Raw genomic sequence first — 27,368 nt, 5'->3', positions numbered from 1 at the left:
AGCAGAGTCAGATGCTCAACCGACTGAGCCACCCAGGTACCCCTGTGCATTGTTGTATTTAGTCACCATAGCTTCTTGAGAGAAGAGGTACTATGCTCATTCCCATTTTATAGATGAGGAAAGTGAGGCTTAGAGAGCTTGTGAAATTTTCCCAAGGTCCCACAGTAGTCAGAGATGAAGCAGTTGCTGGACTGTAAGCTTTTGGAGGTCAAGGACTATCTGTTTAACCTAACATGGCACTAGAGTATATACTCATTAAGTGAATGAATGAATGAATGAGTGAATGAGTGCAGCAATTTACTGACTACTCCCCCTTTAACACTTCCTTCTTCATAGAGTTATTATAAGGATTAAATTAGATAATAAAACACCGAGCACGATTCTTGGCACCTGGTAACTACCTGCTTCTATGATTATGATTATCTGCTTCCCTATTAAGACCTTTCCCTGTTGCTGTTTTTTTTTTTTTTATCCTCCTCCCCAGGCTCAGAAGTGCAGCTCCTCGAGTATGAGGCCTCGGCTGCTGGTCTCATCCAATCCTTCTCTGAGCGCTTCCCAGAGGACGGGCCCGAGTTGGAGGAGATCCTCACCCAACTGGCCACAGCTGATGCCCGGTTCTGGAAGTGCCCCAGTGAGGCCCCATCTGGCCAGGCTTGAGACCGATTTATGCAGCTCCTCCCTCAACTCCATCAAACCACGTGTATGCTAGGGGAGGAGCAGGAGCTCAGACCTTGGTGCTACCTCAGCCGAGGGTGGTGACACTAACCTCTTCCATTTGTCAGCACTTTCCAGTTTACCAAGTGCTTCTCCTGTGTTATCTCATTTGATCTGCACTGCCCTTGGTAGAGTGGGCAAGGCCAGGCTCCTTATTCTGCTTCCCAAGTGAGGGAATGGAAGTTGTGAGAAGTGACCTGTCTAGATCCTGCAGGACTCAAAACCTCTCCCAATCCAGTGCTCTTCATGTATTACTTTTATAACCAGAAAAATAAATATTAGAAACAACCACCATCTTTGTGATCTGTGTGAATCCTTGCGTTTGCCTCACTTCTCATTTGTTCCCAGGAGGGTAATGGGAGCCCTGGGGAAGGGAAGGAAGGTCAGTTTTAGGCTCCCCTCTACAATAGGATTTTGATATCACCTCTAGATGGTACAAGACAAACACAAAGAGGAACATAGAACCATTTTTGCAGTCCTCCTTTGTGGCATTTCCTGTATTTTAAAATATTACAGGAGGGGCGCCTGGGTGGCCCAGTCGGTTAAGCATCTGACTTCAGCTCAGGTCATGATCTCGCCATCCGTGAGTTCGAGCCCCGCGTCGGGCTCTGTGCTGATGGTTCAGTGCCTGGAGCCTGTTTCCGATTCTGTATCTCCCTCTCTCTCTCTGACCCTCCCCCCCGTTTATGCTCTGTCTCTCTCGGTCTCAAAAATAAATAAACGTTAAAAAAAATTAAAAATAAAATAAAATATTACAGGAGACTAAAAACTATAGAAACTCTCAACGTCAGTCAATCCTAGGATTTAATCTCTTAACCCCGTGTTTTGTTTCTCGGAGCCCAGACCGCTAGAGTAAGATGGGAAGAAAGGACATAGAACCTTTCCAGCCCAGTTAACCATGAGGATGAAGGGGGTAAGCTGTTACTCCCACTGCTCATAAACACTAGAAGGGCTTCCCTCCAGGCCTTGAGGCCAGAGGGTCCTGTCAATAGCCTAGAGATTCAGCGCCCCCAAGTTCTAGCTGGGAAGGAGCAAAGGTAAAACCTATGAGCTGGGACGAGAGACTGCGCCTCAGCAGGCAGAAACTCAACCGAGTGCAGCGTCTGCCGCACGGTGACCTCCCTGCCCTGGGCCGGAAAGCTGAGTGCCCGGAACCTTTGTACGCGCGCTTCCCCGAGCCCGGGAGTTATTGGGCGTTGCGCGGCTGCTGGCCGAAGTCGGTTGCCAAGGCGACGTCTGCGAAGATGGCTGCTGCGTCTTCGTCTGATTCCGACTGTGGCCGAGCTGAGAGGTGAAGGCCGGGGTCTTCGAGGCCTCCTTTCCTATAAATGTAAAGAGGGGGTCTTGGGCCCTGGGATCTGGGCACCTGCGGTTCTCGGAAGGCACCGGGTGTCCTTGAACGGATTTTAGGGATCAAGTAGGGAAACTGAGGCGCAAGGAGTGAATATGCGTGTGTGTGACTCGGGGTCACTCAGGGAGCCTGTGGTGGAGCCTGGACTTGGACCCAGAGGTTCTGTATCCCCATTTCAGAGCGCCCTACACACTTCACTCTGAGACTAGCCCCCTCAAAGTTTTCTTACTCTCCCTTGGGACTCAGCGCCCAACTCTTTCCCTCCTCTCCCAGCAACGAGGCCAGTTCGAAATGGCTGGACGCACACTACGACCCCGTGGCCAACATCCACACCTTTTCCAGCTGCCTGGGTGAGTCTCTGGGACCAGGAACCCCTGCTTCTGGGTGTGGGGGGTGGGGTGGGGTGGAGGGGTCAAATAATGGTTCTGTAGTGAAGCCTCAAAGCTTCTGAAACCCCGGTTTATGGCCCTTTTGTGTTTTCCAGCGCTGGCAGATTTGCATGGGGATGGGGAGTACAAGGTAAGCATATCCCCTCAGGTGAAAGAGAATTGGGGGGTGGGGAGATATCAGAAATGAGGTTTCCTGATGGCTCCAAAGGAGTTCAGCGTAATCTGGAGCTCATGTACCCTGAAAAAGTACATTTAGTGTTAAGTTTTATTTTTATGTGGACAGTGAAGAGAACTTGTTGATTTCAGAATACAGACTGCAGAAAGCAAAGCAGAACAAAATGCTGCTGGGGATTCTGCCAAGACAAAGCCTCTTAATTTTGTTAACTTGACATAATTCCTTGCTGGAAGGGCACATCCGTTGGTTGGGAGTGGGGCGTTGGAATCTGGAGAGCAAGTAGAAGGGAGGGAAGAGAGAGCTTTATGTTTATTAAAAGAGCAAGGGGCATCTGATTGGCTCAGTCGTTGATGTCCGACTGTTGTTTTTGGCTCAGGTAGTGATCCCAGGGTCGTGGGATGGAGTCCCACCTAGGGCTCTGCACTGAGAGTATAGCCTACTTGGGATTCTCTCTCTCTCTTTTTCTGCTCCCTCCACCGCTTGCATGCTCTCCCTCTCTCTAAAATAATAAATAAATAGGGGCGCCTGGGTGGCTCACTTGGTTAAGCGTCCGATTTCAGCTCAGGTCATGATCTCATAGTTCATGGGTTTGAGCCTCACGTCAGGCTCTGTGCTGACACCTCAGAGCCTAGAGCCTGCTTTGGATTCTGTGTCTCCCTCTCTGTCTGCCCCTTCCCTACTCATGCTCTGTCTCTGTCTCTCAAAAATAAGTAAACATTAAAAATTAAAAATATAGGGGCGCCTGGGTGGCGCAGTCGGTTAAGCGTCCGACTTCAGCCAGGTCACGATCTCGCGGCCCGTGAGTTCGAGCCCCGCGTCAGGCTCTGGGCTGATGGCTCGGAGCCTGGAGCCTGTTTCCGATTCTGTGTCTCCCTCTCTCTCTGCCCCTCCCCCGTTCATGCTCTGTCTCTCTCTGTCCCAAAAATAAATAAAAAACGTTGAAAAAAAAAATTAAAAAAAAAAAAATTAAAAATATATAATGAGCATAGATTTTAAGATTAGCCATGAGTTACTAATTATTGAAACTGGATGGTGAGTATGTGGGGATTCATTATATTAATCTCTCTGCTTTTGTATATGACTGAAAACTTTAATAAAAAGGTTAAATTGTAAGTTTAATAAAAACATAAAGATAAGTAAAATATAAATAAATAAATTTTAAAATTAAAGGTACAGGTTTTTAAAAGGTTGAGAAGTATTTTGGGCTTAAAGTGGGTTAACATATATTGAGTGTCCATTTCTGGACTAGACCCTCTTTGAACATTTTCACGTACATACGTACATACATACATATTATTCCCAATTTGTTAATGGGAAAATAGATTCAGAGTGAGTAAGCTTAGTGAGTTTGTAAAAAGTGGCAGACCTGGGTCTGGTTGCATTCCCAGTCATGTGTTTGTTCCACTATGGCTCAACCATGGGCACTGAACCCACAGTGGGCATGTTATTTGGGAAGTTAGAAGATAGGTCTGGAACCCTACCCTTCACGGAGAGTACAGGAGAATTCGGTGGACATATGCCCCCAATTCCTGTCCTTAAAGCATTCTGCAACTTGGCAAGTGTGCAGTGAACCTCTACTGTGTGTCAGGCATTGTGCAGACACTAAAGTCAGAAATGAATCAGGGGGTGCCTGGGTAGCTCAGTCGGTTGGGCATCGGAGCGGCTCAGGTCATGATCTCACAGTTCGTGAGTTCAAGCCCCACATCAGGCTCTGTGTTGACAGCTCAGAGCCTGGAGCCTGCTTCAGATTCTGTGTCTCCCTCTCCTGGCCCTTCCCCTGTTCATACTTGGTCTCTCTCTCAAAAATAAAGACTTAAAAAATTAAAAAAAAAAAAAAACCTATGCTTAAAAAAAAAAAAAAAGAAATGAATCAGTACACAGTCGGGAAGAGATACAGACACTGCCCTTAATTTATCCATCGATATGGAGTGAATACCTAGTGTGTGCTTGGCACTGGATTTATAGCAGTGAAAGGTATAGAAATCACAGCTCCAATAACTAATGTGAAATATTCGATGCTTTTGTGAAATAACTTTTAAGAGCTAGTTTGTTGATTCCCAGAATCTAGCCCAGTGCCTGGCACAAGTTGGGTACTTGGTAAATTTTTATGGAGTAAACAAAAGGATGTTAAAATTGAATATATGGAAAGTATTATGGGAGCAGCAGGGAGAGAATAGTGAAATCTATCCGGAGGCACCAGGAGGCAGTAACATGTGAACTGGGTGTTGAAGGATGAAAGAAATGTATCAAGAAGGTATGGAAGAGGGGAGGGGGGAAGCATTCCAGTCAGAGGGAACAGCACAAGTAGAGGCACAGAGACTTGGAAGTTTATAGCATATTTTGAAAGAGTAAATTTGAAGTTAGAAAGTAAAAGCCAATAAAAGTAGTAGTTAAGGGGCACCTGGATGGTTCATTAGGTTCAGTGTCCAACTCTTGATTTTGTCTAAGGTCAGGATCTCATAGTTTGTGAGTTCAAGCCCCGAGTCGGGCTCAGTGCTGTCTGCTTGGGATCCTTTCTCTTTCCATCTCTCTCTGCCCCTCCCCTGCTCACGCACACTCAAACTCTATAAATAAGTAAGTAAGTAAGTACACTAGTAGTCAATACCACTGGTTTAGACTCAGACAGACCTAGATTCCAGTCCGAGCTCCGCCACTTGCTTGAGTGACTTTTACCTAACATCTCTAAGTTAGGTAAGTTAGTTACCTAACATCTCTAAGTCACAGCTTCCCCATCTGTGCAATGGGGCTAATAATAGTACCTATCCCATGAGTTGTTGAAAGGATTAAATGAAAGGATGCATGTAGTGCCTGCACTACATGCACACTGTACATTCTGTACACACTGTACACACTGTACACACTGCTCCTGGCACACTGTACATTCTCAGAATCCAGATGTTCTGTGGCAGCCCCCATCCTGGCTGGAGAATAGCATAGATTGGAAGGTGATGGAAAACAGGTTGGAAACCAGATCAGAGAGGCCTTGAAGGCCTCACTTGGGAGAATGGGCTTGCTTGGCAGACACGGTAGCTTGGAGGATAGTTTGGAGGGTGGAAAAGAGAGACCGGGGAGCTTGGTTCTTCTCTCTGTCCACAGAGCACATCCTGTCTGCATGCATGCTTGTGTTCTCTTCCCATTCGGAAGCCAGGCTTCAGAGTCCCAGATAGGAGTTTCCAGCACCTCACTGACTTTAGCCACTGTCCACTGTCTAGAATAGTGCCTGGCATGGAGCAGGCTCTGAAGAAGTGATTCCCAAATGAATAACGAAAACATCATCTGCCACCTACTCCTCACTAGCCTTCACCAGGTTGCTTAATTCGTTACCTCATTTGATTTTCACTACAAGTGTCATGAGATAGGTATTCCCATTTTGCAGGTAGGAAAACTGAGGCTCAGGAAGTTTAATCAACTCTCCCAAGGTCATATAACTTGCAAGCCTTTTTGCAAAGTCTCCTTGCCCCACACCTTTGGTGCATTGATATAGGAGTGAATGAATGTGCACTGGCAAAAAGGCTAAGCCCAAGAAGGGGGTCAGTGGAGAGGTCTTTAGACCCTGAGCCTGGAATAAGCCAGCCTCTTTCTACAGCTGGTGGTGGGGGATCTTGGCCCAGGTGGGCAGCATCCCCGCCTGAAGGTGCTCAAAGGACCCACAGTGCTGACTGAAAGCCCATTACCTGCACTGCCAGCTGCGGCCGCCACCTTCCTTATGGAGCAACATGAACCCCGGACACCAGCTCTGGCACTCGCTTCGGGCCCTTGTGTGTATGTGTATAAGAATCTTAGGCCCTACTTCAAGTTCAGCCTGCCCCAGTTGCCGCCAAACCCCCTGGAACAAGATCTTTGGAACCAGGCCAAGGAGGTAAGTGATGTCGGGGATGGGAATGAGAAGGCAAAGATGGCCGCCACTGAGTCATCCTCATTCCCTGCCTGCCTCTGGAGCTCACAGACTTAACCTTATTCCCTTGCTGTCACAGGACCGGATTGACCCCTTGACGCTGAAGGAGATGCTGGAAGGCATCCGGTGAGAGCCCACTTTCCCCTTCATATGTCTCCCATCCCTCCCTTAACCCCCCACCCCTTCTCCTTCATCCCATGCTTGGTCTGAACCCCAGGGCCCTGTTCCTCGACTAAATCTGCCACGATTGCCCCTCTCCTTTCAGGGAGAAGGCAGAGGTGCCTTTGTCGGTACAGTCACTCAGGTAAGGGCCCTGTGGAAGACCGGGGCTCCAGAAGCTCCAGGGGGAGGGAGTGGCTGTGGAATGGCCTGTGGAGGGAAGTAGGCCCAGGGCATGCAGGTGCCAGTTCTCTGTGTGTGCAGGTTTCTACAGCTGGAGCTGAGTGAAATGGAGGCATTTGTGAGCCAGCACAAATCCAAGTCCATCAAGCGGCAGGTAATGGCCCTTCGCTCTTTGTTTCCCTGTAAAAAAGGTGGGCAATTTTTTTAAAGACCTCATAACATCAGTGGTAAATTCTACAACCAACCCCCACTAGTGTCACTTTATAGTTTCCTTTCCAGCCCCTGCCACACGTAATGGTCACAAAGCGGCAGGGCCTTACGTTTCCAGTCAACAGTGGCAGCTTTGAATTAACATATGTAGTTACAGAACTTTACATACCTTTTCTTCTCTTAAGAGTAAAGATAACATATTTTCATTAGAGAATAAAGAGAAGTATAAAGGAGAAATGACTATAATCTTACTACCCAGTGGTACTCATTCTTACCATTTTGGTACATTTTCTTACAAATATGCTTTATAATTTGTCTTCCTTGAGTATGTAACATTATATCTTGAGCATTTAAACAGTCTTTAAGAACTCCATTCTTGGGGCGCCTGGGTGGCTTAGTCAGTTGAGCATCCGACTCTTGATTTCAGCTCTGGTCATGATCCCAGGGTTGTGGGATCAAGCCCCATGTTGGGCTCTGCACTGAGCGTGGAGCCTGCTTGAGATTCTCTCTCTCTCTCTCTCTCTCTCTCTCTCTCTCTCTCTCCCTCTCCCTCTCCCTCTCCCTCTCCCTCTCCCTCTCTCCCTCCCCCTCTCTCCCCCTCTCCCTCTCTCCCCCTCTCCCCCTCTCCCCCTCTCTCCCTTTGCCCCTCACCCCCATTTGTTCTCTTTCTCTCTCTAAAATAAATTTTTAAAAAAGGTTTAAATTTAAAGAAAAGAACTCCATTCTTAATGGCCCCTTGATTATTTCCTTAATTGTCAATTATTTCATTCATAGTTTATGTAACTGTTCACATGCAGGTCATTAGCTAAGAAATGTATCCCTTTTGTTCACTTCATATTTTTCTTAATTATCATTTTAATGGTTTTATTGATGAACCTGTTCAGTAAACTCTAGTGATTCCTGACCTAGGGGCTGACCTTCAGTCCCATCCCAGAACTGTTCTCTGCATTTTTGAAAGCCTCATGGGAACCTTCCACTTCCTGTAGAAGCCACTTGAGCCAACACATTGGCCAACGCATGCCTCAGCTTTTGGCTAGCCTTAGACCAATTCTGTGGGAAATATTGTTGTCTCCTGCTGATCAGCAGCTTAAATCCACTGTTGTCGGTATCTTTGAGTACGTATAAAATCATGAAATGAATTAATTATTGCTTCAAAGATGCAGTTTAGGGGAGTGAGGCAATCTTTCCAAGATATATGTCATAGCTATATAATTGGGAACCATTAACATCCATGTTTCTGTAACCTTTTTCTTTCCACTAGGCATTGAGAATGATTCCTCTTTTTTAATCTTAAAGATAATCACATGGGTTGCGTAGGTGGCTCAGTTGGTTGAGTGTCTGATTCTTCATTTTGGCTCAGGTTATGATCTCACCGTTTGTGAGATCAAGCCCTGAGTCAGGCTTTGTGCTGACAGCACAGAGCCTGCTTAGGATTCCCTCCCTCTCTCTCTGCCCCTCCACTGCTCATGCATACTCTCTCTCTCTCTCTCAAAATAAATAAAAATAAACATTAAAAAAAAGACACAATGAGCAGTTTTATCCAGAGAAAATTTTGGTCCTGCTAAATTATTTTCATAGGACAAATTTCTAAAAAAGGGATCATCCTCTTCTCTTTTAAAAGTTTTCTCTCCAGGGGAGCCTGGGTGGCCCAGTCGGTTAAGCGTCCTCAGGTCATGGTCTTGTAGTTCATGAGTTCAAGCCCCATGTCAGTCTAAGCTCTGTGCTGACAGCTCAGAGCCCAGAGCCTGCTACAGATTCTGTGTCTCCCTCTCTCTCTCTGCCCCTCCCCTGCTCACACTCTGTCTCTCTCTCAAAAATAAATAAACATTAAAAATAAATAAAAAATAAAAGTTTTCTCTCCAATCACAATTATAAAAGGAACATGTGCCCACTGTAGAAATTCTACAAAAGCACAATGAAGAAATTAAACATTACCTGTGATTTCATTGTCCAGATAGAACCAATTTGAGTAAATATGAGTTTCGCCTGCCAGCATGTTCTTTTTTATTCATATGTTTTTAAACGAGGATTATACTAACATAACATTTTACCCATTTTTTCTCTGAATACATTAGAAGTGTTCTCTCTGTCGTTGAATCTTCTTTTAAAAGTGTGATTTTTCTTTAATGACTATGTGGTTTTTGATCAGATGGAAATTTGTAATTGACTTAAACAGTTCTCTGTTGTTAGAAAGTTAAGTTTGTTGCTGGGGCACCTGAGTGGCTCAGTCGGTTGGGTGTCTGCCTTCGGCTCAGGCTCATGGTTCGTGGGTTCAAGCCCCACACTGGGCTCTGTGCTGACAGCTCAGAGCCTGCAGCCTGCTTCGGATTCTGTCTCTGGCTCTCTCTGTCCCTCCCCGGCTTGTGCTCTGTCTCTAAAATAAATAAATATCAAAAAAATTTTTTTGAAAAAAAAAAGTTAGGTTTGTTGCCATAAATACTTTTGTACATAAAACTTACATCACATCTCTGATACTCTTCCTCCTCCTTTGCTCTCTTTCTTCCCTCCTGTGGTGTCCTTGGGGTATCTGTGGGGATGCTGGGTGGGGACCCCCTGGCTGACTCCTGGAGTTCTTCTACAGACAGTCATCACCACCATGACCACCTTGAAGAAGAACCTGGCTGACGAGGATGCTGTTTCCTGCCTGGTGCTGGGTACTGAGAACAAGGAGCTCCTGGTGTTGGACCCGGAGGCCTTCATCATTTTGGCCAAGGTCAGTCAGTATGGGGCCAGGCCCTCGGCACAGCTGAGGCCCAGGCTGCATTCCCTCCCTCTACTCCCCCCCCCATCTCCTGCCCCTAGTTCTTGGTAATACACATTGTAGAAAAATTATAAAATGTAGATGAGCATAAAGAAAAAAGTATATGTCCAAAAATACCACCACCCACAATATCTACTATTAAAGTTTTGGCATGTCTTTCTGGACATTTTTATATTGAGACAGATATATAACTCATAAATACATTTTTTTTTGCAAAAATGGCTTTGTGGTAAGGATCACGTAACCTCTTTTCACATACTAGGAACTCATCAGTGTCTTTCTATATCTGTATAAAACCACATTAGCTTCTTTAAAGGCCACACAACATCCATTGTATAAATGGACCATAATTTATTTACCTTATCACTCACTGTATGTTTACATTGTTTTCAGTTTTCACTACTGTCAGCACCAGTGCAGTAGGCCTCCTTGCCCAAACCCCTGTGCATGTTTATCTAAATACGTCTTTAGGGTACATTCCTAGAAGTGGCATAGTTTTGTCAAAGGTATAGACAAAACCGTTGCTGAGTTTCCCTCCGGGAAAAGTATACAAAAACTGTGACCAGCAGGGTGACAATGAGGAGATTGGGACTTTGGACAAGGAACCAACTCACAGGCGTTATTTCAAGGTAGGGAAAGATGGGCACCAGAAAAATTGGGATGTTTGAGCCTCTCCTTTGCAGATGAGCCTACCCAGCGTCCCCGTCTTCCTGGATGTTTCTGGCCAGTTTGATGTGGAGTTCCGGCTGGCTGCTGCCTGCCGCAACGGGAACATCTATATCCTGAGAAGGTAACTGCATCGTGGTCTGTGGGGCCAGAAGGAACATTCAGAAACCGGCTGGTTTCAGGGGCTTTGGGGCTGGTATTTGGGAGTGGAAAGAGCTGGGAACTTGGCTAGGAAGGTGAGCTCACGTGCATAGGGGGCCACCTGCAGGCTTGTGTGATGAGCAGGCAAAGTGAGAGACTGGGTAAGGTGGCTGTAGCACGTGAGCAGTGCAGTCAGTGATGGGAAGAAACAAAAACAGCCTCCCATTTGCTGTATTGCTTTATAGGTATGTGACACTTCTTTATGCATTAGGCTGATAATCATTTTCTAATTAAAGAAATATTTTGGAGGACCTACCATGTTTTAAGCATTATATAAAGCATAGAGGATGTATTGCTAAATGATATAAACTAGGGGCGCCTGGGTGGCTCAGTCGGTTGAGCTCCGACTTCGGCTCAGGTCACGATCTAGCGGTCCGTGAGTTCGAGCCCCGCATCGGGCCCCTGTGCTGACAGCTCAGAGCCCAGAGCCTGTTTCAGATTCTGTGTCTCCCTCTCTCTGACCCTCCCCCGTTCATGCTCTGTCTCTCTCTGTCTCAAAAATAAATAAACGTTAAAAAAAAAAATTAAAAAAAAAATAAATGATATAAACTAAACATAGGCCCTGCCCTCAGGGGAAGACAGATGTTAAAGTCAACAAAGCAAGATGTATTTTGAATTGGATGCATGCTTTGGAGGAAAAATGCAAGCTCAGTGGGCAAAAATAATAGGGCCAAGGTGATCAGTGAACACCTGTCTATGGAGATAATTTGGAAGGTTAAGAAGGAGCCAGTTATTCCAAAAGTGGGGAAGAAGTGTTGTAAGCAGAGAAAACTTAAGCAAATTCAAGATAGAAAAGACATTGCCATGTGCTCCTCAAACTTGATGGGCAGGGGGGAGGGTGGAAAGAGATGTGTGCAGACCAGGCATGGCCTGTTAGGACATGATAAAGATTTTGAGTTTGAAAACTCTTATGGGGTTTAATCAGAAGAATATTATGAGCCGTTTATATTTTTAAGAGATTACTCTGCTGGGTGGAGAGTAGATTGGAAGGAGGACCAGAGACCAGAGGGAGGCTCTCGGATGGGTCATCAGATGGGATATGATCATCTGATGGCCATCATATGAAGAAAGGGGAGCCATAGCCTGTGATTAGTAGGCAGGAATTACCCCTCCTTTCTTGATAAGAGAAAGATTTAGAAGCTGGGAAACTGAAAACAGTGCATCTACACATAGCAGACTTCTCATGCATTTCTGATAAATTGCTACACTGCCTAAGTCCAGTGGCACTTCACCTAACCTAAGTACACTCACTGTAAACCATTAAATGCCAGGTTATCACACAAATCACTGTAGTAAAGGCAGCAGGGAGACTGGGAAAGAAGACACACTTCACGTTATCCAAGGTCACACAGCTGCTAAGTGGTAAACGTGGAAACAATACTATGGTCATCTACTTTGGGGCCAAGGTTCCTTCAGGGATGGTCTGTGGGGCTTAGAAAGAGGAGTGTCGGCCAGGGAAGGCGAGGCTTGGAGAGGCTCTGGAGCTTGGAGAGTGTGTCTTTATTCCACAGAGACTCCAAGCGCCCCAAGTACTGCATCGAGCTGAGCGCCCAGCCTGTGGGGCTTGTCCGGGTACACAAGGTCCTGGCGGTGGGCAGCACCCAAGACAGCCTGCATGGCTTCACCCACAAGGTGTGGCCTTTGGGCAAGCATCACCCCCCAGCCCCTCCATGTGTGTGTCTCTGGTCCCCCTTAGCAAGCGATTCCTTCTGGTGTCTCTTTCCCTGCAACTCCAGCCACCCCTTCTTTCCACGCTGTGTCCTGAACGCTCCCAGGGTAAGAAGCTCTTCTCTCCCAGGGTAAAAAGCTGTGGACAGTGCAAATGCCAGCAGCCATCTTGACCATGAATCTCCTGGAGCAGCACTCCCGGGGCCTGCAGGCCGTCATGGCTGGGCTGGCCAATGGAGAAGTCCGCATTTACCGTGATAAGACCCTGCTCAATGTCATCCGCACCCCGGTGAGCTGCTGACTCCTCTTTGTTCTGGTCCCACCTCTGGGGCTTCTTAGCTGCCTCTCCTGATCCCCACCCGATGCCCTTGACTTTTGATGTATCTCAGAAACATTTGTTGAGCATCTCATGTGCACAGCCCATGTGGGGGATAAAACAATGTCTAAATCCTGCCTTCAGGGAATTTATAATTTAAGATGACAGCTAGCCAGAGACACCGCTAATTCAAATACAAGCAAGTCTAAAGCGGAACAAAGTACTGAAAAAGCACAGAGGGGCCTAGCACCTGGGGGTGGTGGTGAAGGATAAATGGGGGTGGAACTCACAAGCCATTTCATAGCAAGTGACAGTTCCTCTGGGCCTTGAAACAATTTGCCAAGTGAATACATAAAGAATATTCCAGACTGAAAACAGCATGAACAAAGGCTGAGAGGCATGAATGTTCTTGATTAAGGAATACAGGTGGCTTGAGGAATTTGGATTAGAGTTTTTCAAACATAAGTTGTGGGTCATTAAATTAATTTAACGGGCCACAACCAGCAACATAAAAAAGAAAGCTCAGAGGGGGCACCTGGCTGTCTGGGTAGAGCACGTGACTCTTGATCTCAGGGTCGGAAATTTAAGCCCCACATTGGGCGTGGAGCCTACTTAAGAAAAGAAAGAGGGGCACCGGGATAGTTCAGTCAGTTAAGCGTCCAGCTTCAGCTCAGGTCATGATCTCACAGTTCGTGGGTTCGAGCCCCACATCACGCTCCATGCTGACAGCTCTGAGCCTGGAATCTGCTTCGGATTCTGCGTCTCCCTCTCTCTCTACCCTTTGTCTGCTCATACTCCGTCCCTCTCTCTCTCTCTCTCTCAAAAATAAATAAGCATTAAAAAGGAAAGAAAGCTCAGGTTATATCACATGTGAAACATGTGTATGTGTAAAGTTTGAGAGCAGTTGGTTTGAACTATAGGCCTGCTGTAGGGGTGGGAGGAGGGTAAAGAGGAGAGGGACAGTAAAGGGAGGTTGGAGTCTGATGTGGAAGGCCTTAAGTTCTAACCAGGAGGACAAAAGCCATGGGAATTTTTTTGGCAGAAAATAGACACGATCCTGTTTATATTTTTGAAAGGCATCAGTGTGAAGGACAGATTAAGGAGAAAGACCAGGCTGGGGACCTGTTAGAAAGGTGACCCCAGAAGCCCAATGACATTCAGTCTGGAACTGTGACTGCGGCAGTGAGATTGGATGGGAGATGAGAAATAGAGGAAATATGTCAGAGGCAGCATTGCCCCAGGCCTTACCTCACATCTCTTTATTATATCATATCTGGGGTCTCCCAGCCTTATCACTCCACCCCAGTCTTGCTCTCCTCTCCATGGTATTTTCCCAACTAAGTCCTGGTGTCTCCACCACAGGATGCAGTGACCAGCCTTTGTTTTGGCCGGTATGGACGGGAAGATAACACCCTCATCATGACCACACGAGGTGAGCAGACTTAGACCTGGCAAGAGTTTTAGAGTTAGACGCAAAGGTGACAGGCTAGATCCTAGGAAAGAAGATGTGGACGTGAAGCATAGGCAGGTCTGGGTTTGGGAAGCAAGGCTTGTAGACACATGTCCTGTCTGAGGCCAGCTCATCAGCAGTTTGGTTTCACTTCCCAGGCGCCAGTGTCTCCAGTTCACCCCAGTCTCCTCAGTGTCTGAGGAGACATCACAATATTTAATCAACATTTATTATGTTAATTAACTATTAACATCACAATAGTTAATAAGTAACTACTGAATGAACGGATGGATAGTAGGACATTAAAACATCCTTTATTCCTTCTAGATACCCAGAATCTCAGCAGGACGACAAACATGGACAGAATTGGGTCTATAATGAGGCAGATTGTTTGGGGAGGAAAGAATGGGAATGTAGGGTAGAACTGGGGAGGACAGATCTGTTTCTGTCTGTCCACTTCCCTAGGCGGTGGCCTGATTATCAAGATCCTGAAGCGTACGGCAGTGTTTGTGGAAGGGGGAGGTGAGGCGGGCCCCCCACCAGCCCAGGCCTTGAAACTCAACGTGCCCCGAAAGACCCGGCTTTACGTGGATCAGACGCTGCGAGAGCGGGAGGCTGGCACCGGTGAGTCTCAGGCCAGGTCCTGCCTCTTCCTTCTCCATTGCTCTAAAGCAGCAAGAACTGGGTGAACCCGCCTGGGTGCCCCAAGCACTGGGCAACCAGGCAGCTTTCCTGCCTCTGGAAGTCCAGAGACAGCCTGGGAGGTGTCCCCTGCCTCCAATAACTGCCTCAACGTGGGAGATCCTGTGGGTGAGGGCACACGCCCTTCGAATGCAGAGGGGAGAACACTTGCTTCTAGATGCAGGAATTCTCATGAGAGAAGCTGAATTTGACCAGGGTTCTTCCTTTTCCTATTCAGTTTTTCTTGCTCTTTCATTCATTCTTCCCTTCATTCGGTACCCAGGATTATGCCAGGCCTTGTGCCAAATGCCTTGAAATAGGTTTAGACCCCTACCTTAGGAACTCAGTCTACCTTGCTAATTTCACATGCGTGACAGATGTAGAAGAGGTCTCTGCAAAGGGCTGTTGAGACTCACAAGGGTGAGGAAGTTTGCCTGGGCGCCTGGGAGAGGCTTTAGAGAGAGGTGACACTGGACTTCACCCTAAAATGATTATAAGTCCAGCAGCCAGAGAAGGATAGGGAAGGGAGATTCAGGCAGAGGCGTGAGCAGAGTCACAGGATCCTACCTGGATTTAAGTGGCATCTTCCACGTGGTCGCGGGTGTAGTGCAGGAAGGCCAGGGGGGCCAGAGCAGGGGCTGGAAAGGCAGGGCAGAGCTGGCTCCGAAAGGGCCTGGAGTGCAAAGCTAAGATGTTTGGTTGATTCTAGGTAGTGGGGGCTGGGAAAGATGTTAAGCCGAAAAATACAGTGACTCGACCAGCTCTGTCTTATAAAGGGACCTTGCTGATAGTTTTAAAGGGTAAATTAGAGGATAAAAGAGCTAGCAGGCTGTTGTAGCTGAGAGAATCCAAGAGAAACAATTGAAACATTCAAGAAATAATTAGGAAGTTCTCTAAAGTGACCAAATGTAAAATATGCAAAATTCAATAATTTGGTATATACCAAGTTGGAAAATCCAAAGTTTCCATTCACAATGGCAACAAAATCCCTAGAAAATGTCAGTCTAAGAAAGAAAGTTATAAAACTGCTCTCAAGAACGTAAAAGAGCATCTGAATATTTCAATGATGAGACTCTCAGGGTAGCAAGACCTAATGCTTTAAAGCTGCTGATTAATTAACAGCTTCTAAAATTAATCTAGGAACATAGCAACGTTACAGTGAAAATCCCTATAGGGTTTATTTTGAGGACTTGACCAGTTGATTTTCAGTAAATCTAAGAAATTGGGGGATGGAATTTAAGAATGAGGGGACCTCTGGGGTGCCTGGGTGGTTCCGTCAGTTAAGCATCCAACTCTTGATTTTGGCTCAGGTCACGATCTCATCATCGTGGGTTTGAGCCCCTCCTCAGGCTCTGGGCTGATGGTGCAGAGTCTGCTTGGGATTCTCTCTCTGCCCCTTCCACCACCCCCCCCCCCCCGCAAATAAATAAACATTAAAAAAAAAAAAAAGAATGAGGGGACATAGCCTCTCAGCAGAAGGAACTATATGAACTAGAAAGCTGTAGGAATTAGCAGCTGTGGTGTGATACGGAGATTGATATCGATCCAGGGCACATTTAGAAAGTCCGGAAACAGACCCTCGTGTATGGGAAAAGTCAGTTTATGTTAAAGGTGTTGTTTCAAATTAGTGGGGAAAGGAAAGCCTGTCCAAAAAACATAATTGGGACTGCATGCTTCTAGAAAAAAAAAAGTTCGAACTCTGCTTCGTACCAGACACAAAAATGAATTCTGAGTAAATTAAAAATAAGTTGTAAAAGTACTAGAGGAAAAAGGAAAGACTAATAGACGGGCTAACAGGCTAACGTCCAGACATGAGACCTCTGAGGGGTGGGAGGCGCCTGACACGCGTGGAAGGGCGAGGACCAACTGGCAAGCCAGCGTGCTAAGCCTGGAAGAGGGTCCCGGGGGAACGAAGAGGGCATGGGCTCTGGAGGCGGCTTTGAGGAAGAGTCCTCAGACCTTGGCAAATGAGTAACCGTGAGAGGTGAGCCTGGGCACGTTGGTGGATGGGGACGCAGTGACGGAGTCGGGGGAATGACGTGCGTGTCCGCGGTGTTGAGTTCGAGATGTCGATGGGACGTCCGGGTGGTGACTATCAGGCAGCTGGAAGCAGGACTGAGAGTGGACGTGGGCCTGGTCCTGAGCGGGGCACTGCAGCCTCGGTAGTGACAAGTCCCCACCCTCAGGAGCTCGAAGCTGTTCCTCAGTGGAGTGCTCACAGCCGGGGCAGGGCATAGAGGAAGAGGACCAAGGACAAGACTTAAGGGAACACTAGCCCTTAGGGCGAAATCGAAGGAGCCATCCCGGAGAGGGGGGTTGTGCAGTGGTAGGAAACCAGAAAGCAGGAGGCAGCCAGCGTGTGGCCCACAGCGTCCAGTGTCACCGGACCGAGGCCAGGCTATTGCACCTTGGTCCTCCCTTTCCCATGTTCCCAGCTCCTGCGGCCCCTGCCTTCCTCTTGTGCTGTCTGAACAGCAGCCCGCGCAAGACACCCTCTCCCCTGCCTCTGCCCCCTCCTTCCCTCCTTCCCTCCGACACCAGCCCTTTGTGCACCTCTCCTCAGCCATGCACCGGACCTTCCAGACCGACCTCTACCTGCTGCGCCTCCGGACTGCCCGCGCCTACGTGCAGGCCCTTGAGTCCAGCCTGAATCCTGTATCTGTGACAGCCCGGGAGCCCCTCAAGCTGCACGCTGTGGTGAGCACCCAGGGCTAGGGGGCAGTCAGGCCACCTCAGGGCCAGAGGGGCAGAGGGCAAGGGTGGGTAGGAACCCCTCAGCCCCAGAGCCAGTTCTGAGCCCACTAGGCCTTGTGCCCCCTTCTCCCCTCCCAGAGGCCCAGAGACCAAGTGTCTGTCTTCCTGTAGGAGAGTGCTCTCTCTCCTCCCCTCTGCTGTGCTGCCTCTTCCCCTCAGCGGGCCGTGGAGTGGGCCACACTCTCCAGCTCCTTCAGCCCATGCCGTGCCTCAAAACAAGCCCCCGCATTTGGGGCAGGGCACACAAGTAGTCACCTTGGGACATTTCTTCCCAGGACTGGAGGGACTCTGACGGCTACGGTACAAGGAAGAAAGCTGTTTGTTTCAGTAACTGTGGGCAGCCTGGGGCCTAGGACTGCCTGCTACAGGGAAGGGAAGTCCTGAGACGTGCACGGGAGGAGGAGACCCTGCACTCAGACACAAGAAACCTCAAGGTCATCTGGGCTAGATGGGTCCCAGAGGCGTGCTGTCTGACCCAAATGGGTTTCCAATTTCTCTTTCCCTAAAGGAAGTAGATAGATAGAGGGAGAGGCTACAAAGCAACTGAGAATGAAAGGCAGGAACATGAAATCCCTGTACCTACCCTAGGGTGAGAGTGGGAGGAAGTCAGATCCTGGGAAGAGAGCAGCAGGGACAGTGGTAAGGCCATAGGTGGGAGCTGGGCTTTCATCTCTGGGCCAGCTCTGCCTCTGACCAGCTTCCTGAGCAGTCTACGTCAAGCCCCTTCCCCCACTTGGCCTTTGCTGATCCCTGTACAAACAGGAACTAGCCTCTGGCCTTCCGAGGGGCCTTTTGAGGGGCAGGACGATACATTAGAGCAGTTGGCAGAGAGTAACTCGAGAACATTGATGACAAAGCAGGAGGACAGGGCCAGGGCACGTGGGATTCAGTGCCCAAGGCCACTGTTCCTAAGGGCTTCCTCCACCCACCCCACCTTCTCCACAGGTTCAGGGCCTGGGTCCCACCTTTAAGCTCACACTTCACCTGCAGAACACCTCAGCAGCCCGACCCATCCTGGGGCTGCTGGTCTGCTTCCTGTACAACGAGGTGCTCTACGCCCTGCCCCGGGCCTTCTTCAAGGTACTGGGCTGCCCCACTGAGACATGGATTGAGGAAGACCAGGCTGGGGCCTGATTAGGTGCCCACAGAGCCCTAACAGGTCAGTGGTGAGGGAGCTGGCAGGTGGCCACAGCCACAGACCAGGCTGGGGTATGGCAGGGTCCTCCCCTGGGGAGAATGCCCAAGACCTGCCTTGGCTGCTTTTCTCCCGGCCTGAGAGAGGTCTCAAGGAGCCACACAGAAGGTTCTAGGAGAAGAGCCAGAACCCAGAGCCCATCCTGCCTCGCAGCCATGCCTGCGGTGGGAATGGGAGCCTCTTTCTGCCCCAAGGAAAATTTTCCACAGAGTGAAGGGCCTAATTTCCCCCCCAGATCCAATTTGATCCTAAGTTGGGAGGACCAGAGGCTGAGAAAGACTCTGGGATTGGTCTGAGTTTAATCCTGGACATACATGTGGTCCTCGAGCGTCCACTCCCCTCACTGAACCCATATGCCCTGTGAATGGGCCCATCAGCCCCACCCGCCCTGCCAGGCCTATGCTGAATTCAGCTGCTATAGCAGGTGTGAGAGTGCTTTGGAATCTGCCAAACACTGTCCAGGCATGAGAGCTGATTTCCTTACCTGTCTGTCGCCAAACCTAGGTCCCCTTGCTGGTGCCAGGGCTCAGCTACCCACTAGAGACCTTTGTGGAGAGTCTCAGTGACAAAGGCATCTCGGACATGATCAAGGTAGGTCGCCCACTGTTGGTACCACGTCGGGGAGACAGAGTGAGGTGGACAAGGCCCCCACATGGCTGCCAGGTCCGGGTGGGTGTCTGCAGCCTCCCCATCCCCTTTGACAGAGCCCTGGTGGCCTGTCACGGGGACCAGTGCAGACCAGGCTGGGCTTGGCCTTTGCAGGGAGCAGGAAGTAAAGGGGGCATGCCCCTACTGCCACGGCACTTCCTCCGTAGGTGCTGGTGCTTCGTGAAGGCCAGAGTGCACCCCTCCTGAGTGCCCACATCAACATGCCCGTGAGCGAGGGGCTGGCAGCCGCCTGACCCCTGGACTGGTGTTAAAGCCCCTGTAGAATCGGGACCAGGAAGATTCAGCCGCTTCCACTCAGCTGGGCAGAGTCAATGGCCCAGTCCCCGAGCAGCAGTATGTTGGGGCCACGGTTTCCTTCTCCTCTCCTAAGTGTCCCCTTTCTCACCACCCTGACTGCTGGGTGACCGATAGCAGCAGGTCAGTGAGTACCCAGGAGGTTCAGCTCCTTCCCCCTCAGGAAAACCCAGGCATTTGCCCACCGGACTACTGCTGCCCTTCATCCTCCCCACTTTTGTCCAGAAATCACCCCCAGGGCCGAAGGAAGATCTCTGAAGTGGTCAAGGTGAGATGAGGGGGCTCGGGCCCAGCCTTCTCCTTTGCTGCTTTCTGTAGGCACATTACTCCTGGGTTGCTGCAGGCCCAGGCCAGAATTGGCCACGGCCTGGCCTGGGGTAATCAGAGGCTTTTCTTGGGTGAGACTGAGCCCCCTGTTGCTCCCTGGGGTTCCAGAGGCTTGTCTGATGCTGGTCCAGATTACAGGCAAAACACATGCTCTGATTTCTCCTTGTGAGCCAAACAAGGGAGCCTAGGGAGTAGTTGCCTCCCCACAGGGGCTTTTCCTGAAATCTTGGGCTCAGCCAAAGTCTCAGGCCTGTGATGCTCCATGAAGATCGCCAAGGGAGGAGGTGGTGCCAGGAAAGCATAGGGCGCCCATGCCAGGAGCTAGTGGCCCCAGCCCCCACCGGGCTTCTGAACACCACACAACTGCCGCTCCTGACTTGGTCGCTCGTGTCCAGAAAGAGCGTCCCAGGAGAGGAAGGCTCAGTTAGAGCACAAGTGGGGCTGGGGTGCGCAGGAGAGGCGTTTCCGGCCCCTGGGGAGGTGGCACAGGAGGCAGAAGCCCAGAACTGCTCTTCTGTGCCCTGGAGCCCAGATCAATCACGTAAGTGGAAAGTTTACTGGGCAGTGGCATTAGCTGGAATGGCATGGACCAGAGGTGTTGAGTGAGGCTAAAGACTGAGGGAAAGCACATGTTCAGACCACAAAGGCCCTAGACCCACAGTCCCGGACCTCAGTGCCTCCTGAGCCCTGGCCAGTGTCAGGCTGGTGCTACCAGGGCCACCTTGAGCCACTTAGGAGCCAGGAACCCTGCTCCCTGAGCACCTGTCTTTTCCTCTGTATGACCAGGTACAGCCTAGCATATGGTACCTCAGGCTTGTGGGAAGTAACCAAGTCCTTCTAGGCTGTAGTTTCCCCACATGTAAAATGAGGCAGTTTGTGACCAAATTGAGCTCTAGCATCCTGTGAGCTTGGCAGCCGCTCTAGAGGAAATGAGGACTCCACTCCAGAAAGGGGGGATTTGACAGGAGTAACTGCAGGGCTTTTGCCCTTGAGACCAAGGGCCCCACACTAACTGCCATGGCCGGGCAATAACCTCTTGTCCAGGACCCCAGCAAGGGATTGGGGTGACACAGCTCTCAGCTCACCCCAAACCCTCCCAAGGAATGCATTCTGGGGCCAGGTTAAGAAAGAATGGGGTATGGACCAAAGAAAGAGCCCATCCCCCTCCTCTGTGCAGAGCCTGGCCGCTTGTAGACATAGATTAATTGGGTCAGGGTGGTGAAGGGTCTCTAGATCAAGCCAAGTGAGTCACAGTTGGACGAAGCAGGAGGTTTAACCTGCAGAGCTTCCTAAGAGAGCTTGGCAGAGATGGAAAGGCCTGCTCTAGAAGGTAGTAAGCCCCTTATCGCTGGAGCTCTGTCACTGGGGCTGGGCTAGCTCTTCACTGGGCCATATGACCATACAATCTCTTCTTCCCCGATCATGTGATGACTGTGTGAGCTCGGAACACCAAGTCTAGTTTGTAGCTATTCATGATGATGGAAGTGGAGAAGTTTCCTATGCCCAGCACCTAAAGAGAGTTTGTGTGATGTAATACTATGTATCTATTATTAAAAATACATGAACTGCACTGATGTGGACAAGTATACATAAAGCAATATGAAACCAGGAACAGTCATGGTACCCAGTGCACTCACTGGTTGGAGCTCCAGGAGATTGTGTACATTAGGGATGAGGGAAGTTATTATCTTTTAAAAAAGTATTTATCTAAAACCACGTACCTACTTAGTACTATGGAATTCTCCCCATTCCCCACTACTGCTCCCTTGCTACAATCATTTTCAGTTCTCTTAGCTATTTTTTTAAGTAATCTCTGCATCCAGTGGTGGGGCTTGAACTCAACCCCAAGATCACGAGTCGCATACTCCACAGACTGAGCCAGCCAGGTATCCATTAGCTATTTATCTTAAAAATATGCTTATACTACTCTTGCTTGATTTATCATTCTAGACACTATCTGTTGCGTCCCTATTGTAAAAGGCGAGGCTTTAGCTCTCTTGTGGAGTACTTTGCGCTTTTTCTCCCCAGTTTTTAGGTAAATCAATACTTACTGTTTAGATGGCTGTTTATCTTACTATATGAAAGTTATTCCCTGCAGAGCCAAAATTGGGATATAATTAAATTACCTTTTAATTTTTCATGGAGTTAATAATTGCCTTTTTTTTTTCCATTTGGTTAGTTTTCTGTATGTAGCAATTGTTCATTCTTCCCTCATCCATTCTGACAGTTACTTTGTTTTTCTGGATACTTTCCATCATCCCCTGCCTCAGTGAGGACTGTTTGCTCTCTAGAACTACTGCAGACTATTTCTCCTGACTAGAGCCTCTGACTCCTGGGCCCCTTCTCTTCATCCTTACAGTTCTTTTACCCCTCATTTGGTGGAGTGTATCCACAGTACTGCCTTTAAAAAGTCACTAGAGTTAAAAAAGTTTAGTACACTGTCTAAAAATTTCTTTATCCCATTCACATACATGTGTGATAGCAGGTCATAAAATTTGAAGTTGAAAATAGTTTTCATGCAAGAAAATCATTTTTACGGCGGTATTCCCTTGTGCTCTGATTTTTGGTAATGCTGTTGAGAAGTTGCATGCCATTTTTGCTCCTGGCCTTCTTGTTCTGAAATGTCAGGACATGACTTACATGTGTGTCGTTATTTGTTGTGCTCTGAGGTGGAAATGTATATCCCTCACTTCTACAAAATTTTGTTTCTTAAGCGATTTCCTCCCATTTTCTCTCTTCTCTCTGGAATTCTCACTAACCGAGCACCTGATAAATGGGAATTCCAGAGAGAACAGGATTGATTGTCTGTTTTTCTTCTCTCTTCTCTCATATTGTCTTTCTATCCTATGTTCTAAAAATTTTTCTTTCAGCTCTTCTCTGGAACTGTTTTTTAAAATTCCACTATTTTAATTCTCAGCTCTTTCTGTTCTGTGGTCAATCTTTAACTATAATGTCTTTGAAAAGATATAGAGGTCACCAAACCATCAGTCAACAAGTGACTTCTATAGACTTATTTCAACATCAGCAGAATACACATTTTTCTCAAGCTCACGTGGAACATTCACCAAGACAGACCACATTCTGGTCCATAACGTAGGCCTTCACAGATTTAAAAGACTGGAAATAATATTACAGTGGAATAATACATTTCTCAGGTCAAAATGGAATTAAACTAGAAATCACTAACAGAAGGGTAACTGGAAAATCCCCTAAATTTTCATCATTTCCCCCAAATACGTGGAGATGAAACAACACCCTTCTAAATAACATGTGGGTCAAAAAGAAATCTCAAGGGAAGTTTAAAAATATTTTAAACTAAATGAAAATGAAAACACACTTACCAAATTTGTGGGATACAGCAAAAGCAGTGCTTAGAGGGAAACTGGTAGCATTGATCTGAAATCAGTAATTTAGAAGTTTCCACTCTAGGAAACAAGAAAAAGAAGGGCAATTTAAGGAGTGACTTGGTGGCTCCGTCGGTTGAGCATCCGACTTCGGTTCAGGTCATGATCTCAGGGTCCGGGAGTTCGAGCCCCGCGTCGGGCTCTGTGCTGACAGCTCGGAGCCTGGAGCCTGTTTCGGATTCTGTGTCTCCCTCTCTCTGCCCCTTCCCCGCTCATGCTCTCTCTTTCTCTCTCTCTCAAAAATAAACATTAAAAATTAAAAAAAAAAAAAGTACTGGAATTACCAAACAATATAAGATGTGTGTTTTTGATATATTTAAAGAAAAAGATCCTAAAATAGAAGTAGAGAGCATATAAAATGACCAAGCAAATCTGAAAAGCAAACAACTAGAAGGAGAAATAAGATATTTGACATGTAAAACTCAATGGAAGAGTCGGCACAACCACTTAGAAAAAAAAAAAAAAAAACTAAATAGATTGGTTTCAGAGCTGAAGAAAGACCTAAAGATATGTGGAAATAATCCAGAATGCAAAAAACAAAAAATATGAGTTATTAAGAGACAAGGAGGATGGAGTAGAGAGGTCCAATCAGTTTCAGTAGAGGCAGAGAAAACAGGTGAAGGTGTGGCTAAGAATTTTCTAGAACAGATGAAAGACAATTCATAGAATCAGGAAACCCAAGGAATACCATTAGGGTAAATACAAAGACAACACCACTTGGGCACATCACAGTAAACTGCAGAATGTCAAAGACAAAAAAGTCTTAAAAGTGTTGGAGACAAAAGTGTCTTCAAAGGGGTAACAACAAATAGATAACAGCTGATGTTATTAATAGCAACAATGGAGGGGCGCCTGGGTGGCTCAGTCGGTTGAGCGTCTGACTTCAGCTCAGGTCATGATCTCGCAGCTTGTGAGTTTGAGCCCCGCGTCGGGCTCTGTGCTGACAGCTCAGAGCCTGGAGCCTGTTTCAGATTCTGTGTCTCCCTCTCTCTCTGTCCCAACCCACTCGCATTCTGTCTCTGTCTCTCTCAAAAATAAATAAACGTTAAAAAAAATTAAAAAAAAAAAATAGCAACAATGGAGACCAAAAGACAGAATATTATTTTCAACATATGAGAGGAAATAACAACCTAGAATTCTGTACCCAGTAAAAAGTAACTTTAAGTAAGAAGGGTGATAAACTAAAAGCTAAGGAAAGGTGGGACAAATAACAAAGTAGAAATCTTTCCAGGTACATCAATTACAATAAATATAAATGACTGTTTCAACTGGAAGACAGTGTTGTCTAGATTTAAAAATTCATTTACAGGTTGATCTCTTCTTTCTAAGATTTTTTTTAATAACCTCTACACCCAGTGTTGGGGCTCAAACCCACAATCCTGAGATTGAGTCACACGCTCCACTGACTAAGCCAGCCAGGCGCCCCCATCTGTAGGCTGATTTTACAAGACAATTGAAAGTAAAAGGATACAGATTATTTTAATGTATTTGGACTAGAAGGGAACTTAAGGGGCATCTGTTTTATTATTTATTTATTTAATGAAATTTGTCAAATTGGTTTCCATACAACACCCAGTGCTCATCCCAACAGGAAGGGGCATCTGTTTTAAACCCACCGTGAACATATTTTATAGTGAAATATTGAAATGATTTCTTCAAAGGCCAGAAACAAGTCAGGGTGCCCACTACTTTTCCTCTACCCATACAGGAGGGGCAAGAAGATTAAGAGGTATAAAAATTTTAAAGGAAAAACAAAACTGTCTTCTCACAGATTATTTTATTGTAAACATAGAAAACTCAGAAGAGTTTATAAGTTAATGGTAAGTTTTTGGTTTGCTGTACACAATCTATTTGCATAAACCATGTATAATAACAAAACATTATCAAATACTTAATAAATCTAACCATGGGGCGCCTGGGTGGCTAAGTCGGTTAAGCGTCTGGCTCTTGGTTTCGGCTCAGGGCATGGTCTCACGGTATGTGAGTTCGGGCCCCGAGTCAGGTTCTGCACTGACAGTGCAAAGCCAGCTTGGGATTCTCTCTCCCTCTGTCTCTGCCCCTCCCCCACTCATGCGCTCTTGCTGTCTCTCAAAAATGAATAAAAAAGGAAGCAATGTGGGGTGCCCAAGTGGCTCAGTAGGTTAAGCGTCTGACCTCAGCTCAGGCCATGATCTCACAGTTCGTGGGTTCGAGCCCCATGTCAGTCTGTGTGCTGACAGCTCAGAGCCTGGAGCCTGCTTCGGATTCTGTGTCTCCCTCTCCTGCCTGTCCCCTGCTCACACTGTCTCTCTCTCAAAAATAAATAAACATTAAAAAAGAAATCTGACCAAAAGAGGCATGATCTTTATGAGAAAAAGTACATAATTTTATTGAAAACATCTAATAGATACACCATGTTCATGACTGAAAAATGCAATTTCATATAGATGCTGATTTTCCCCAAACCGATCTGTAAATTCAGTTGGGTTCCATTCACAATCTCAAAGGGATTTTTATTGGTGGAACTTAACAAGTGGATTCTAAAATTTATGTGGAAGAGCAAGGACCATGGATGGATCTTAGGGAGTCACACAACAGGGGCAGATAAAATGACCCGTGAGACAAAATGGGACAAATAAATTGCGGTAGATTCAGTGGCTCACTATCCAGCAAGGAAAAGGAATGCCCCACAGCTATACACATTGATTTGGATAAATCTCAGAAACATAATATTGAGTGACTGAATAAACGGTATGATTCCATTTATGTAAAATTCAAAAACATGCAAAACCGATACAGACCTAGGTAATGCAATTACAAGGCAAAGCAAGGGAATGGTGAAGACAGCACAGTGTTTTCTCGACCAGGGAGGGCACAGCAGGGACTTCAAAGAAGTGGGTTCCATCTCTTCTTAAATGGGGCTGGGGAGGGAGTTTCTCTTTATTTTATAAATATCTTCTTGCCTCTCCTTACTATTTAATTAAGAAAGAAAGAAAGAAAAAGAAAAAAGTATTCTGGAGGGGTAAAGCAGCACAGAGTGCCAGGCACACCACATTCCTAACAGTTACAAAATAGTTCTTGAACATGCCATTTGGAAAAAACGAAGCCCTAGCAGCTCAAACCTCTGTGGGCATGGGCAGGGCCTGTCAGAAGGATGGACTTCTCTCTCTGAGGGTTCCTGGGTGACAAGCCTGCCGTGTCACGGGATGACAACCCCCCACCCTTGGCAGCATCTGTAGACTTTTTCACTTAACCCCGTTTTGGGTCCAACCCCTCCCCCCCCCCCCCCCCCCCCCCCAGTGCCCCTGAGACCCAAAGCTTCTTCGAATGGCACCCATCTCTACCCTAGGAGGATAGCTGCTTGGCTGCCAGGGGTAGGGAGTGCCCTGGGGGGAGGGCAACCCAGCTGCCCTTTGGATCAGTCCCCCTACTGTCCGTCCCAAACCTTGCCTTTCATGGTGCCAGGAGAGTTCCTGAGCCTCCAGGGCTCTGGGGGACAATTTGGCTGCTTCTTGGCCCCTCCCTCTAGGAACATTTAATTAATTTCTAATTCTCTGCTAAGAGAGTGTATGAGCCTCCATCCATTTCCCATGTTTCAAAACATCATCAGGTCCTTTGGTCTATTACTGTCTCCCTCCTACTTTCTCTCTCCTTGTAAATTTATACCTGTTTTATTTCTTTACTCTCATTTTAGATTTTAAGAGGAAACAGAGGTAAACCCATGTGTTTAAACCTGCCACATTTAACAGGAAGTCTATTTACTATATTTAAATAAAAATGTTTAACAGGTAGCTCCAGAGAGGAAGAGCTTGGCCTTCTGAGCATCATCCTTCAGATGCTTGAACATCTCCACCTGATTTCTCTGCCTCGGTTTTGCCTACACACTTTCCTCAGCTGTGTAAGGACGAAGGAGAAAGCACAAATATC

The 27,368-nt window shown here is 47.3% G+C and overlaps 2 protein-coding genes across 8 annotated transcripts in view; both read left to right on the top strand.

Moving 5' to 3' along the window:
* The window catches only part of DPP3 (dipeptidyl peptidase 3), a 36,332-nt gene extending 35,326 nt beyond the window's left edge, over positions 1-1,006 (top strand). For all 6 annotated transcript variants that reach the window (XM_019415071.2, XM_019415070.2, XM_053899419.1 and 3 more), the window contains exon 18: positions 485-1,006. In XM_019415071.2, coding sequence (XP_019270616.2) covers positions 485-657 — 173 coding nt within the window. In that variant the 3' untranslated portion in view covers positions 658-1,006. The remainder of the gene's footprint in view (positions 1-484) is intronic.
* A 912-nt stretch (positions 1,007-1,918) lies between these two features.
* On the top strand, positions 1,919-22,196 carry BBS1 (Bardet-Biedl syndrome 1). Of its 2 annotated transcripts, none has more exons than XM_019415075.2 (17): positions 1,919-2,005; positions 2,339-2,415; positions 2,550-2,584; positions 6,216-6,488; positions 6,604-6,650; positions 6,790-6,828; positions 6,948-7,020; positions 9,658-9,789; positions 10,521-10,627; positions 12,216-12,336; positions 12,503-12,661; positions 14,051-14,120; positions 14,604-14,762; positions 17,383-17,516; positions 18,519-18,653; positions 19,273-19,359; positions 19,584-22,196. In XM_019415075.2, the coding sequence occupies exons 1-17, from the start codon at positions 1,959-1,961 to the stop codon at positions 19,668-19,670; spliced, it is 1,782 nt and encodes a 593-aa protein (XP_019270620.2). In that variant the 5' UTR covers positions 1,919-1,958; the 3' UTR covers positions 19,671-22,196. The 2 variants fall into 2 exon arrangements, with proteins under 2 accessions (XP_019270620.2, XP_019270619.2); XM_019415074.2 differs by having other exon boundaries at positions 1,920-2,005; positions 2,312-2,415.
* Positions 22,197-27,368: the final 5,172 nt, after the last annotated feature.

The sequence above is a fragment of the Panthera pardus genome, unplaced genomic scaffold (assembly GCF_024362965.1).
Source record: "Panthera pardus isolate Hobbes unplaced genomic scaffold, ASM2436296v1 HiC_scaffold_12, whole genome shotgun sequence".
Classification (NCBI taxonomy): Eukaryota; Metazoa; Chordata; class Mammalia; order Carnivora; family Felidae; genus Panthera; species Panthera pardus.
The sequence above is the reverse complement of the archived record's forward strand: the minus strand, read 5'-3'. Positions and strand labels throughout refer to the sequence as shown.

Coding starts and splice junctions, on each gene's coding strand:
- BBS1 (XM_019415074.2), top strand. CDS start 1,959: ATGGCTGCTGCGTCTTCGTCTGATTCCGACTGTGGCCGAGCTGAGAG. Junction 2,416..2,549: donor CACCTTTTCCAGCTGCCTGG/GTGAGTCTCTGG, acceptor TGTGTTTTCCAG/CGCTGGCAGATTTGCATGGG. Junction 10,628..12,215: donor AACATCTATATCCTGAGAAG/GTAACTGCATCG, acceptor TTTATTCCACAG/AGACTCCAAGCGCCCCAAGT.